Here is a 12,643-nt window from a genome sequence, read left to right on the forward strand (position 1 = left end):
CTTGTGAGATCAAGTCATCGAGTTGACCTACATGCTAGTCTTATTACATTAACATTGTCCCTGAATGTTAATACTCGACTAGGAATGATTTAGAGTAGTGTTCCCTATATCATCTCACTATCAATTCAACTAATCGATTGATATAGGTATGAACCTTCTACTCAAGGACGCTATTATACTTAGTCTATTTGGCACTAATACAAATAAGTATAATAACCAAACAAATGTCTTTATTAATATACAAGAATACGATACAATGAGTCCATACAATCACAAATGATTGGCTCTAGGGCTCTAACTAACACGTCCACCTCAAGGACACGTTGTGGAGTAGGGGCATCATCTCCGAACCACGTTACATAGAGCGTGTTAGCGTTTGTATTCTTATTTGTTTCTAATTGCTTTAGTTTTTTTATTTCTGCTACGCACTAATCTTTTGTAGAGAAGAAATCGATTTGGGGGTGGCCTAGCTATCCATCCCCCCTTCAAGCCGGCCACCGATCCTTCAACACTGTGAGCTTGTTGGGCTTCTCCGCCTTCGGTAGTTATCATAAAGGAGTGTTTTATTAGTGGAGGGTGCGTGAGTGTGTGAATCCTTGGACTAGTCACCTTTTCTTTAGGTGGATACCAAGTAAATCTACGAGTTAGCGTTGTGTGGTTGTTTCTTTGTATTTTCCGTTGCATTTCATCACAAGAAGCAAACAACGACGAGCACGAGATCGCGCCGAGCTATTCACCCCTCCCCCCCCCCCCCTCTAGCTGCATTTCGGTCCCAACAAATTTATGCATCAATTTCTAATAGTTCATCACAATATTTTTAATCCATTTAATTTTAATTTTAATGTTAGATTCAAGAACCTCCTTTTGAGGTTGATGATGACATAAAGAAGCTGACACATGGTCCAAATCGACGGGTTTCAAGTCACAGAGGATACTTTGTCAATGGACTTAAATTCGAGACCATGGAACATGGGCGTTACAAAGCAACATCAAATTATGGTGTTTGTGTCTTCGGGAGCACCATCAATGAGTATGAAGTGGACTACTATAGGGTGTTAGAAGAAATTTTGGAATTGAAATATTATAGTCTCAAGGATGCTATTATATTGTTTAAGTGTCATTGGTATGATACATCAGATAAAAGGATGAAAGTGCATAGATTAGGTCTTATAGAAATTAATCATAAATCAAAGTTGAACACAAATGATCCTTTCATATTAGTTGCCCAACAAGTGTACTATACCAAATCTCCTGCCATCAAATGAGAGAGGAATGAATAGGTCATGATATGCAAAGTGAAAGCTAGAGGAAAATTTGATATATCAGTCCTTGAAGAACAAGATGAAAATGTTTCACCAATTGTTGAAGTTGCTTATCAAGAGGAAGAGATATCCACTCCAAATCATGTTCTCACAGATATAGATATTGATGATGTTAATATTATTTTTAATGTTGATGAAGAGGAATTAAATGAAATGGAAATTGAGGAGCTTCAATGTGTTTTGAATGGCAATCAAGTTATTGTAGATAATGAAGAGTTAGAGGAAGAACTTAAAGATTTTGAATCAGATGAAGAAACACAAGATGAAATAGATTGTGACTCTAATAATAGTGATAGTGAATTTTTGTAGTTTATTGTGCTATTTTTTCATTTTCCTTGGAGCAAAATGTACTCAGAGTAATATTGTAGCTTTTGGATAATTAAATGTTGTTCTTGCATTGCATTCCTTGAGCATATATCTAGTTATTTTAATTTAGTTAAGATTGTACCAAGTTGACAAGTTGTTCTCTGAAATGGTTTTGAAACTTAAATAGGTATAAGGTTCTCTATATCATGACATTTCTTTTTTTATATAACATGTGACCAATTCTCTACGGCATACATTTTTTACTAAATATATTGATTATATTTTAACATTGATGCAGGATGCCAAGTAGAGAAAAGGATATTGGTTCTAACAAAAGGAGATTAAGGGGGAGACGACAACGGAGATGGCAATATCTGATGATACAAGATGAGCATGTCTATAAAATTCTTATGAATGGAATACAATTTGATCACACTATTGATCAGTTACATAATATTTGTTGGTCCCTTTGGAGGCCGGCAAGAGGGGAGGGGTGAATTGCCCTACAAATTAAAACAAGAACCTTTCTCGGATTTCAACTATATAATGAACACTTGTAATAAATAAATAAAAGAGACTAAGTAAAGAAAAACAGACACCAGAGTTTTACTTGGTTTGCAATCAGGGGATTGCTAATCCAAGGAATGTAAGCGCACTATCTGATTCTCCTCTGGGCGGAGTAGCCTCTTACAGCGTTGAACGTACAAGAAGAAAAGTAAAGCACACAGAAGTTGATTACAAGTTCGTTGTTCTTGATTGATTGCTTTGCTTCTGGACCAAGGCTATATTTATAGCCTTGGTCGGGGCGCCTGGAAGGGTTCCGGGCGCCCTGGGGGGATAAAACTTTATCCCCCAACGTTCAGATCGAGTTTGACTCGATCTGGTCAAAAATCATATTCCGGGCGCCCTGGATGGTTCCGGGCGCCCCGGATGGTTCCGGGCGCCCCGGATGGTTCCGGGCGCCGCGGACCCCAAAAGTCAACTCTGGTTGACTTTTTCCGTCCGGTCGCTCTGCTTCGGTTCAGCTCGTCTCGGTCCGGGTCTTCTGTTCCGGCTCCACTAGCTTGGGTGATCTTGGCCATCCGGAATAGGGCTCACCCGAACCCATGTTCCGACCTTCTCCTCGAGCAGCCTTCCTTCCCGGTTTCTCGTCCCTCGAACGCCGCGCACGTTCTTCTCGTCCACCGGTGTACTCTTCCGCGGTCACCTCGTCCCTCGGACGCACCGAGCCCGTCGGCTCTCTCCCGTGCCATCCTTCTCGCTAGCCGCGTCTTCCGCTCGACTTCCTGTGTTCCTAAGTTCCTGCACACTTAGACACAAGGGTTAAACAACGCAGGACCTAGCTTAACTTGTTTGATCACATCAAAACACCTCGGGGTTCCAACAATCTCCCCCTTTTTGATGTGAGCAACCCAAGTTAAGCTAGGGAAAAACAGATGCAATAAAAATAATTTATTTGCAATTAAGTCCAAAGATATTTCAAAAAAAATTTATATACCTCCCCCTAGACTTAACATTCTTCTCCCCCTTTGATCACATTAAAAATAGGGGTTCTTTAAACAAGTCCAAGGTAAAAAAAAAATTTAAGTGAATTTTAAAAATTTCTAGGGCAATTAATTTCTAAGGCAATATTCAGGAAATTTCTATTTTTCATAGAAGATTTCGAAGGCTATTTTCAAAGGAAAATGTCTAAGACAATATTCATAGAAAAATTTCTTTAATTAATAAATATCTAAGTCAATTTTACAAGAAAATTTTAAGTCAATTTCCAAAAAAAATCTAAATTAATTGTTAGAGAATTTCTAAGTTAATAATTTTCAGAAAAAAAATTAATTTTCAAAAATAATTTTTTTTTTTAAATCTAAATCAATTTTAAATATTTTCTTACACAAATTGAATAACTCTTTTAAAGCATTAGTTAAATTAAATCAATGCTTTTTCAGTTAGTCAATTAAACTTTTCATTTCGATACTTGGCTTCCAGGTCGTGGTGAGGCACTAGGCTTTCTTGGTTATTGGAACAACAACCACTTCCTTAGACAAAGCCTCATAATGAAATTAGTCGTTTAATTTCTTTGCTGAAAATGCTAAGTCTAATTTTAAATTAAACAGGTTTTTGGAACCCAGTAGAGGTTCCTACCTACAGGGTTAATCAAATATTTCCTAGGTACATAGATTGTTGATATATTTCTAATTTGACTTTGATGAAATCTATAATACCAATTTAAACCTCTATAATTTTTAAAAGTAGAAATATTTGAACTTTTATATTTTTTCAATCTTTCTATTTCTTCTTTTAGTTTTTCATTTTCAATTTTCAATTCATCAAAATCCTCTATAAGACATGATTTTGCCAAGATTCTCTTTGTTTCTAAAATTTCATTTTCTAATTTGGCATTTTTATTTTCTAATTTATACATTGATTTAGTCATAGCTTTGATACCAAAGTAAAGTTCATCAGGGGGTAAGAGGCATACCTCACTTACCATATCAGACTTGAAGCCTGAATCTCCCCCTGCTTCGCTACTTCCATCTGAGGTCACTCCCCCTTCATCGATGCTGGGTTCTGATGTACTTTGTCCTTCGTGGCTTGCCATCAGTGCAATCCTCGCATATTCTTGAGTTTCTGATTCAGATGAAGAAGTGTCGTCCCAAGTTGCTTTTAGGTTGTGTTTCTTGGGTGTCTTCATTTTGACCTTCTTGAGTTCTGGGCAGTCTTCCCTTAGATGTCCCTCCTTCTGACACTGGTAGCACCGTACCTTTCTTCTACCTTTTTGATTCTTGTTGTTCTGCATTTTAAATTTATTAGATCTAAAAAACTTTTTAAAGTTTCTTACCATGTACGCTTCTTGATCGTCTTCGGAGTCTGACTCGGGTTCATCCTTATTTGTTGCATTCAGCGCCATAGTCTGGGTTGTGTCCTTTGAGATCTCTGCACATCTAGTTTCGTGTAATTCAAGGGTAGAAAACAACTCTTCTAAAGTACTTACCTCCAGGTCTTTTGAGATGTAGTAAGCATCGACGATTGATGTCCATTCCGGAGTTCTTGGAAACGCATTGAGCGCGTAGCGTATAATGTCCCGGTTTGTTATCTTTTCACCAAGATTTTCGAGACCAGTAACTAGTTCTTTTACCTTTGCATGTAGACCAGCTACTTTCTCACCTTTCTCCAGACGGATATTCATCAGTTTGTTGCGGAGGATGTCCCTTCTAGCGAGCTTTGCTTCGGACGTGCCTTCGTGGAGTTCCAGGAACGTTGACCTCTTGAGGCGGTAATACGCTCAGCAGGTGATGTTCCGCATGGCTGTTTGCTACCGACTCATTCTGCTCCTTCTTTGTCCAATCGCTCTCTTCTTTTTCTTTTCCATCTTTATCTATTGGAGCTACAAAACCATATTTCATAATAAATCGAATTTCAAAATCTGTTTTTAGAAATACCTCCATACGACGCTTCCAGTCTGCGAAGTTCCCCTCGAATTTTGGTGGGACGATGCTTGGTCCGGCCATCTTGTTGCTTCGATCGGCGGTTAGTCCTCCTGAAGCGCGCCTTGCTCTGATACCACTTGTTGGTCCCTTTGGAGGCCGGCAAGAGGGGAGGGGTGAATTGCTCTACAAATTAAAACAAGAACCTTTCTCGGATTTCAACTATATAATGAACACTTGTAATAAATAAATAAAAGAGACTAAGTAAAGAAAAACAGACACCAGAGTTTTACTTGGTTTGCAATCAGGGGATTGCTAATCCAAGGAATGTAAGCGCACTATCTGATTCTCCTCTGGGCGGAGTAGCCTCTTACAGCGTTGAACGTACAAGAAGAAAAGTAAAGCACACAGAAGTTGATTACAAGTTTGTTGTTCTTGATTGATTGCTTTGCTTCTGGACCAAGGCTATATTTATAGCCTTGGTCGGGGCGCCTGGAAGGGTTCCGGGCGCCCTGGGGGGATAAAACTTTATCCCCCAATGTTCATATCGAGTTTGACTCGATCTGGTCAAAAATCATATTCCGGGCGCCCTGGATGGTTCCGGGCGCCCCGGAGGGGTCCGGGCGCCCCGGAGGGGTCCGGGCGCCCCGGATGGTTCCGGGCGCCCCGGACCCCAAAAGTCAACTCTGGTTGACTTTTTCCGTCCGGTCGCTCTGCTTCGGTTCAGCTTGTCTCGGTCCGGGTCTTCTGTTCCGGCTCCACTAGCTTGGGTGATCTTGGCCATCCGGAATAGGGCTCACCCGAACCCATGTTCCGGCCTTCTCCTCGAGCAGCCTTCCTTCCCGGTTTCTCGTCCCTCGAACGCCGCGCACGTTCTTCTCGTCCACCGGTGTACTCTTCCGCGGTCACCTCGTCCCTCGGACGCACCGAGCCCGTCGGCTCTCTCCCGTGCCGTCCTTCTCGCTAGCCACGTCTTCCGCTCGACTTCTTGTGTTCCTAAGTTTAGACACAAGGGTTAAACAACGCAAGACCTAGCTTAACTTGTTTGATCACATCAAAACACCTCGGGGTTCCAACAATATTTACTTTAATGATGATGCATATAGGCAATATAATGTTGGTGCGGGAAGCATCCGATGATCGAACCTGTGTTTTGATTATGTCAATGGGTTCAAAGTTAGGTAGTCTTGTGATCTAATGTGTTTGAATGAGCTTGCAGGAAATCCCTAAGTGTACTTAGACAAAAGCCCTAGATGTGGTTAGGCAGGTGGAAAACCCTAGGGGGAGGTAACCCTAGATCTTAGGAGGTGGTAACCCTAAGCGGGAAGTCTTGGCGGGTCGAGGGCTTCGGGCAAAAGTTCTAGAGTCGAGGACTCTAGGTGAAAAGTCCTGGTGTCGCGAACCAGGTGAAAGACTGGGCGGGTCGTGGAGCAAACGTCCAGCGAAAAGTCCAGGAGCTTCGGGCGTTGAGCAAAAGTCCAGTTGGTCTGGAGGATCAACCGGCAACAAGTAAATTCTCTTGAGTGGAGTAGGTGCCGACGCGTTCCCCAGTGAGGGAACAATAGACGTCGATTCGACCTAGGGTTTCCGGTTGGAAATCCGAAGTCAGAACCGGATAGTACGGTGACTGTCAAATTATTATGTTTAACTTATTTTGTTGTGCTAAACTCTGTCTTGCAAGATGTATTTTGTATTTTGGACTAACCCATCTTGCAGGGAGTGAAAAAGCAACAAAAGCCTCAGATAAATAGTCCTGAGGCGCCCTCCATGGAGCTTGGAGGCGCCTCAGGTCACTGGTTGATGACCTCCGCGCAGCAGGGCAGAGGGCACCCTCATGGAGCTTGAGGGCGCCCTCATGGAAGTGGAGGGCGCCCTCCACCTGCGTCCAGGGCGCCCTTCATGTGGTTGGAGGCGCTCTCAGGCGGATAAACTACGAAGTGGTCAGAGCTCATCCAAGCTACTAATGAGGCCATCCTCCATGGTGTTGGAGGTACCCTTAATGAGATTTATAAGTCTGTCTCGAGCAGCAAAGAAGAGACAACACAATTTGACAACCCTTCTTCCGTGTGCTGCTCAAAGAATGATCCAACAAAGCTGCAACAAGTCTCCGACAACCAGAAGCTTCAAAGATTACTGTTTTCGTCTTCGGTATAATTTCATTACTGTTTAATATTGTAAATATGAATTGTAACTTTCCGAGCTTATAGTGATTGTCCAAAGTAAATGCTTAATAAGCGTGGGTCTTGGAGTAGGAGTCGCTCCAGGCTCTGAACCAAGTAAAAAATTCTTGGTGTTTAGGTTTGCATTATTATTTACTTTTCCGCTGCGTAATTACTCGAAAGTTTCCAAAACAAAAGTGAAAATCGTAAGTGCTATTCACCCCCCCCCCCCCCACTAGCGCTTTCGATATAATAATTGGTATCAGAGCAGGATTGTTCTGAATCGGTACAACTACCGTTCGAGTAATTTTTGCTTTTTCATCCATTTTTTCAAAAAATAAAACTTTACGCCTTTCGTTTTTTTCCCTCCAAAACTACTTTTAAAAAATTCATTTTCATTTTTTCACTATTGGTCGGTATTAGCAAAATATCACATTTTCAAAAATTTATAATAATAATTTTTAAATATTTTTTAAAATATTTTATTTTTAATTTTTTTTTCTATTTCTATTGTTCTCCCGCATTACTAATCCAATACCAAGTCTTGAAATATTTGGTTCTTTTTATTTTTTGTGTGTGAGATTTTCTTCTACAATGGCCTACCAAGATTGGGAAAGCACTGCATGCCTACCACTCTTGTCCAGCAAAAATTTCAGATATTGGAAAGACCAGATGGAGCACCAACTGAAAACCTAAGTGGAGATATAGACCATAGTCCAGATCGGATTTATTCTCCCCACTGAAGAAGGTGTACCCATCGCCTGTGACAAGTGGAATGCACAAACAAGAAGAAAATTCGAGGCAAATGCAAAAGCAACATATACTCTCCTATGCGGGCTAACAAATTCAAAGCTTGATCGAGTTGGAAAGTTCAACAATGCTAAGGAGCTTTGGGAGAAGGTAATCAAGCTTCCTGAGATTCCTTCAAAACCAGAAGACCAAGTCAAACCTGAGTTTGAATCAGAATATGAATCTCCAGAGTTAACCTCCGAACCAGAATCAGAAGAATTCGACGAGGAAGAACACAAGCAAGCAAGTTACCTCGCTTTACCAGTACAAGTATATGTGGTCAAAACTGGAGTTCGAGTCAGATATCGAGAGCGAATCGAAAACCAAGTCCGAGTGAAGCCACGGATACGTATCCGTTTCTGAAGGGCCTAACCTCACTATAAGCTCTCTAATTTCTGGTACTAACGTAGATGAATTATAAAATCTAGTTTCATACTTATTAAAAGAGTTGGCCAAATCTAACGTTTGGGTTAAGTAACTCCAAAAAGAGGTAACAACCTTTAAAGAAGTGACTAACTCGAGTTCTTTGACTGAGCAAGAGAATTATAATTTAAAAACTCAAGTCAAAGAACTCAAGGACTCATTAGAACGGTTCACTTTGGATTCCAAGAACCTTGACCTAATTCTTAGAAAACAAAGAATCATATACAATCGAATTGGACTTGGATTTAAGGCCAAACAAAAATATAGATCTTATTTATCTATATTAAAATACTCAAGTTGGACTTGGTCAATATTGGATCCCCAAGGATCAGGTTCATTATCTTGATAGACCTTATCGAGGCTATGATCCAGGGGGAGTCAATAGAAAAATAATTTTTATCAATAGATAGATTTGTTTGATATTTGATTTACTGTTTTTTTTAATTATGCATGCTTAGACTATGATAGATAAGGACCTAGACGTGATTTACACTTGACTAGTTAGACCTAGGAGTTACTGTAAGGAAATTAAATATCCAATTTCTTTGAAAGACTTTGCTAGAAGTGGGGGATGATCTCATAACCAAGAAGACTTAGTGCCTCACCACAGCCTGAAAGACAATCATTGAAATAATTATTTAATTGACTAACTGTAAAACTTGAGTCTAACACAAATGTAAATCAATTCTTAGATGATAATTTAAATTGAAGATTAAATTAACCATCTTACAAATCTACTAAGCCTTGCTGATTAGAAATCTAGAAAAGGGTGAGATGGACCTAGGCTTAAAGTAGTTCGAAATTAATTAAATTAAATTAACTTGATTAATTTAAAAAAAAATCAAAATATTAATCTTAATTTCAAAATATTTAAATCATAATTAAATTATATTTTTAATTAATTTCAAAAGTAAATTATAATTTTTTTAAAAAATTCAAAATTCAAAATCATTATTTACAAAATTATAATTTTCAAATCATATTTAATTTTTGAAAATATTATTGATAATTAATTTGTAAATAATATTTAGTTTTTCAAAATCTCAATGACAGTTAATAGGTAAGATTATCATTTCAAACTTAATTAATATTGATCCTGTCCGAACCAGGGGTCAACGAACGCTGGGGATGTGACGCTCCCTGCTGGATCCTCGAGTCCTCCGACGAACCTGCAACAAAACCGGGCCGGGAGGGGTGTCCCGGCGACGGCCCTCCGACGCTCAAGTCAGGCGAGGAACAAAGAAGTGGCTTAGAAGCAGAAGACTCGTGTACCTCCGGTGAAGAAACGGAGACCTTATATAGACCTCTCCAAGGAGCCTGGGCGCGCCAATCGAAGCAATCTACTGTTTTCGACCATGCCCCGGTATGGGTCTGTCAGAAGGACTATGCCCAGATATGGGTCTGTCAGAAAGACGTCCATAAGGCCATACCGCTACTGTATCAACCTCTCCTTGATGTGACGGCGAGATCCTCCATCGTGCACTCTTGTGTACGGCATAATCATCAGGCATGCCTTTGCTGACATCCCATATTCTGAGCTGAACGGATAGGCCGCTCGGCTAACCTTCGTACCCTCGCCCTTGTCCTAGCCGAACGGACCACCCGCTCGGCCCTTCGGTCCCAGCCGAGCAGACGCCCCGCTCGGCCATTCAGTTCTCCCGCCTTGGCGTCGGAAACCCCAGCCCATGACTGGGTTATCTTTGGTTCCGCTCGGACCTACTCAGCTGCTCGACGCGGCCATTAACCGCTTAGCCCTCCATCTGTCCTCAAGCTGAGACCCTTCAGGAAGTGGATCCCCCATTCTTACCGCCGGATCAAATATATTTTCAAAATCTTCAAAAAATTTAAATGTTTACTTATATTTTAAATTCAAACTCATTAAAAATTCAAACTTAGATTTTAAATCTCGATATTGCTAAAATTGAAATAAAGTTAACTCCGTCTCACACACACTTATAAGCTGAACATCTTGATAACCTAGAATGAGTGAGATAAAAAATTCGGAAAATAAATACTAACTTTTATGTTTACATGCTTGGACTCTAAGACTCTAAAAATTTATTTTAGCATTAATTAAGGAGGGCTGTAAAGAAATTTAAAACATTAAGTTTTATCTTTATTTTCTTAAAATATTATTTTTCAAAGTTAACATTTTCAAAAAAAATTAAAATATTTCTAAAAAGGAAGTTCAATTTTTTGTGAAAAATAAATTATTTTTGAAACTAAGTATTTAATAAAATATTTTAAGTTTTTTAAAAATCATTTACTTAGCTAAGTATTTTTTAAAATAAAATATTTTTTAAAAAAGTTGAAGTTTTTATCATAATATTCCTAAAAGTAAAGTATTTTTCAAAATCCTTTTAAGCTGAGTGCTTTTAACTAAGTCTTTTTCAAAAACCTCTATAAAACTAAGTATTAAAACTAAATTCTTATCAATTTCTTTTGAAAGCTAAGTACTTGACAAATTTAGCTAATTTATTTTTGAAAAAATCTAAGTGTTTTTAAAGCACTTCTAAAATTAACTAAATATATTTCAAAGCACTTATTTTCAAAGATAAAAAAGCTAAGTATTCTCAAAATATTTCTAATTTAGCTAAAGTGTTTTTCAAAACATTCATTTCCAAAACTAAATTTAGCTAAGTGTTTTTTAAAGTAATCATTTTCAAAGCTAAGCTTAGCTAAGTTTTTTTTTTTTTACCCTTCAAGAGGAGCCTAAAAGTCAAATGGAGTATATTTTTACATATTAAACAAACTTTCTCTCTACTTAATATTATTTTTAATTTATGTCAAAGGGAGGAGAAGAGTCAAAGTTAAGAATTCAAACAAATTTAAACATAATTTTTGTGAAAGAGGGAGCAAAAGGGTTTTTTTTTCCAAATTATAGTGTTTATGCTCCTTTATTTATTGTTATGTTTTACTTAACTTTGAACCGTGCTACCATAATCAAAAAGGAAAAGATTGTTGGTGCGGGAAGCATCCGACGATCTAACCTGTGTTTTGATTATGTCAAAAGGTTTAAAGTTAGGTAGTCTTGTGATCTAATGTGTTTGAATGAGCTTGTAGGAAAATCCTAAGTGTACTTAGGCAAAAGTCTTAGTTGTGGTTAGGCAGGTGGAAAATCCTAGGGGGTGGTAACCTTATGTCATAGGGAGTGGTAACCCTAGGCGGGAAGTCTTGGCGGATCGAGAGCTTCGAGCAAAATTCCTAGAGTCGAGGACTCTAGGTGGAAAGTCCTGGTGTCGCGAACTAGGTGAAAGATTGGGTGAGTCGTGGGGTGGGCGTCCAGCGGAAAGTCCTGGAGCTTCGGACGCTAAGCAAAAGTCCAGTTGATCTGGAGGATCAACTGGCAACAAGTAAATTCTCATGAGTGGAGTAGGTGACGCCGCGTTCCCCGATGAGGGAACAATAGGCGTCGGTTCGATCTAGGATTTTCAGTTGGACATCTGAAGTCATAATCGGACAGTCCGGTGATTGTTAAATTATTATGTTTAACTTATTTTGTTGTGCTAAACTCTATCTTGCATAATGTGTTTTGTATTTTGAACTAACCTATCTTGTAGGAGGGTGAAAAGGTAGCAAAAGCTTCGGATGAATAGTCCTGAGGCGTCCTCCATAGACCTTGGAGACGCCTCATGTCATTGGTTGATGACCTCCGCGCAGCAGGGCAGAGGGCGCCCTCATGGAGCTTGAGGGTGCCCTGGACACAGGTGGAGGGCGCCCTCCATGCAGTTGGAGGCGCCCTTAGGCAGATAAGCTGCAAAGTGGTTAGAGCTCATCCACGCTGCGGATTCGGTGTGGATGAGGGTGCCCTCCATAGTGTTGGAGGCGCCCTTAACGAGTTTTATAAGCCTGTCTCAAACAGCAGTAAAGAGACAACACAATTTGACAACCCTTCTTCCCTGTGCTGCTCAAAGAATGATCCAGCATAGCTGCAACAAGTCGCCGACAACCAAAAGTTTCAAAGATTACTATTTTTGTTGTCGGTATAATTTTATTACTATTTAATATTGTAAATCTGAATTGTAACTTTCCGAGCTTATCGTGATTGCCCAAAGTAAACGCTCAACGAGAGTGGGCCTTGGAGTAGGAGTCACCCCAGGCTTCGAACCAAGTAAAAAATCCTTGGTGTTTAGGTTTGCATTATTATTTACTTTTCCGTTGCGTAATTACTCGAAAGTTTTTCGAAATGAAAGTGAAAATCATGAGCGTTATTCACCCCTCC

The 12,643-nt window shown here is 39.5% G+C and overlaps 1 protein-coding gene across 1 annotated transcript; it reads left to right on the top strand.

Moving 5' to 3' along the window:
• The first annotated feature begins 1,283 nt into the window (after nt 1-1,283).
• On the top strand, nt 1,284-1,631 carry LOC122019639 (probable DNA-directed RNA polymerase subunit delta). Its single transcript, XM_042577093.1, has one exon. It carries the CDS (start codon nt 1,284-1,286, stop codon nt 1,629-1,631), a length of 348 nt encoding a protein of 115 aa, XP_042433027.1.
• The last annotated feature ends 11,012 nt before the right edge of the window (nt 1,632-12,643 follow it).

Source organism: Zingiber officinale, chromosome 9A, assembly GCF_018446385.1.
Source record: "Zingiber officinale cultivar Zhangliang chromosome 9A, Zo_v1.1, whole genome shotgun sequence".
NCBI classification, from domain to species: Eukaryota; Viridiplantae; Streptophyta; class Magnoliopsida; order Zingiberales; family Zingiberaceae; genus Zingiber; species Zingiber officinale.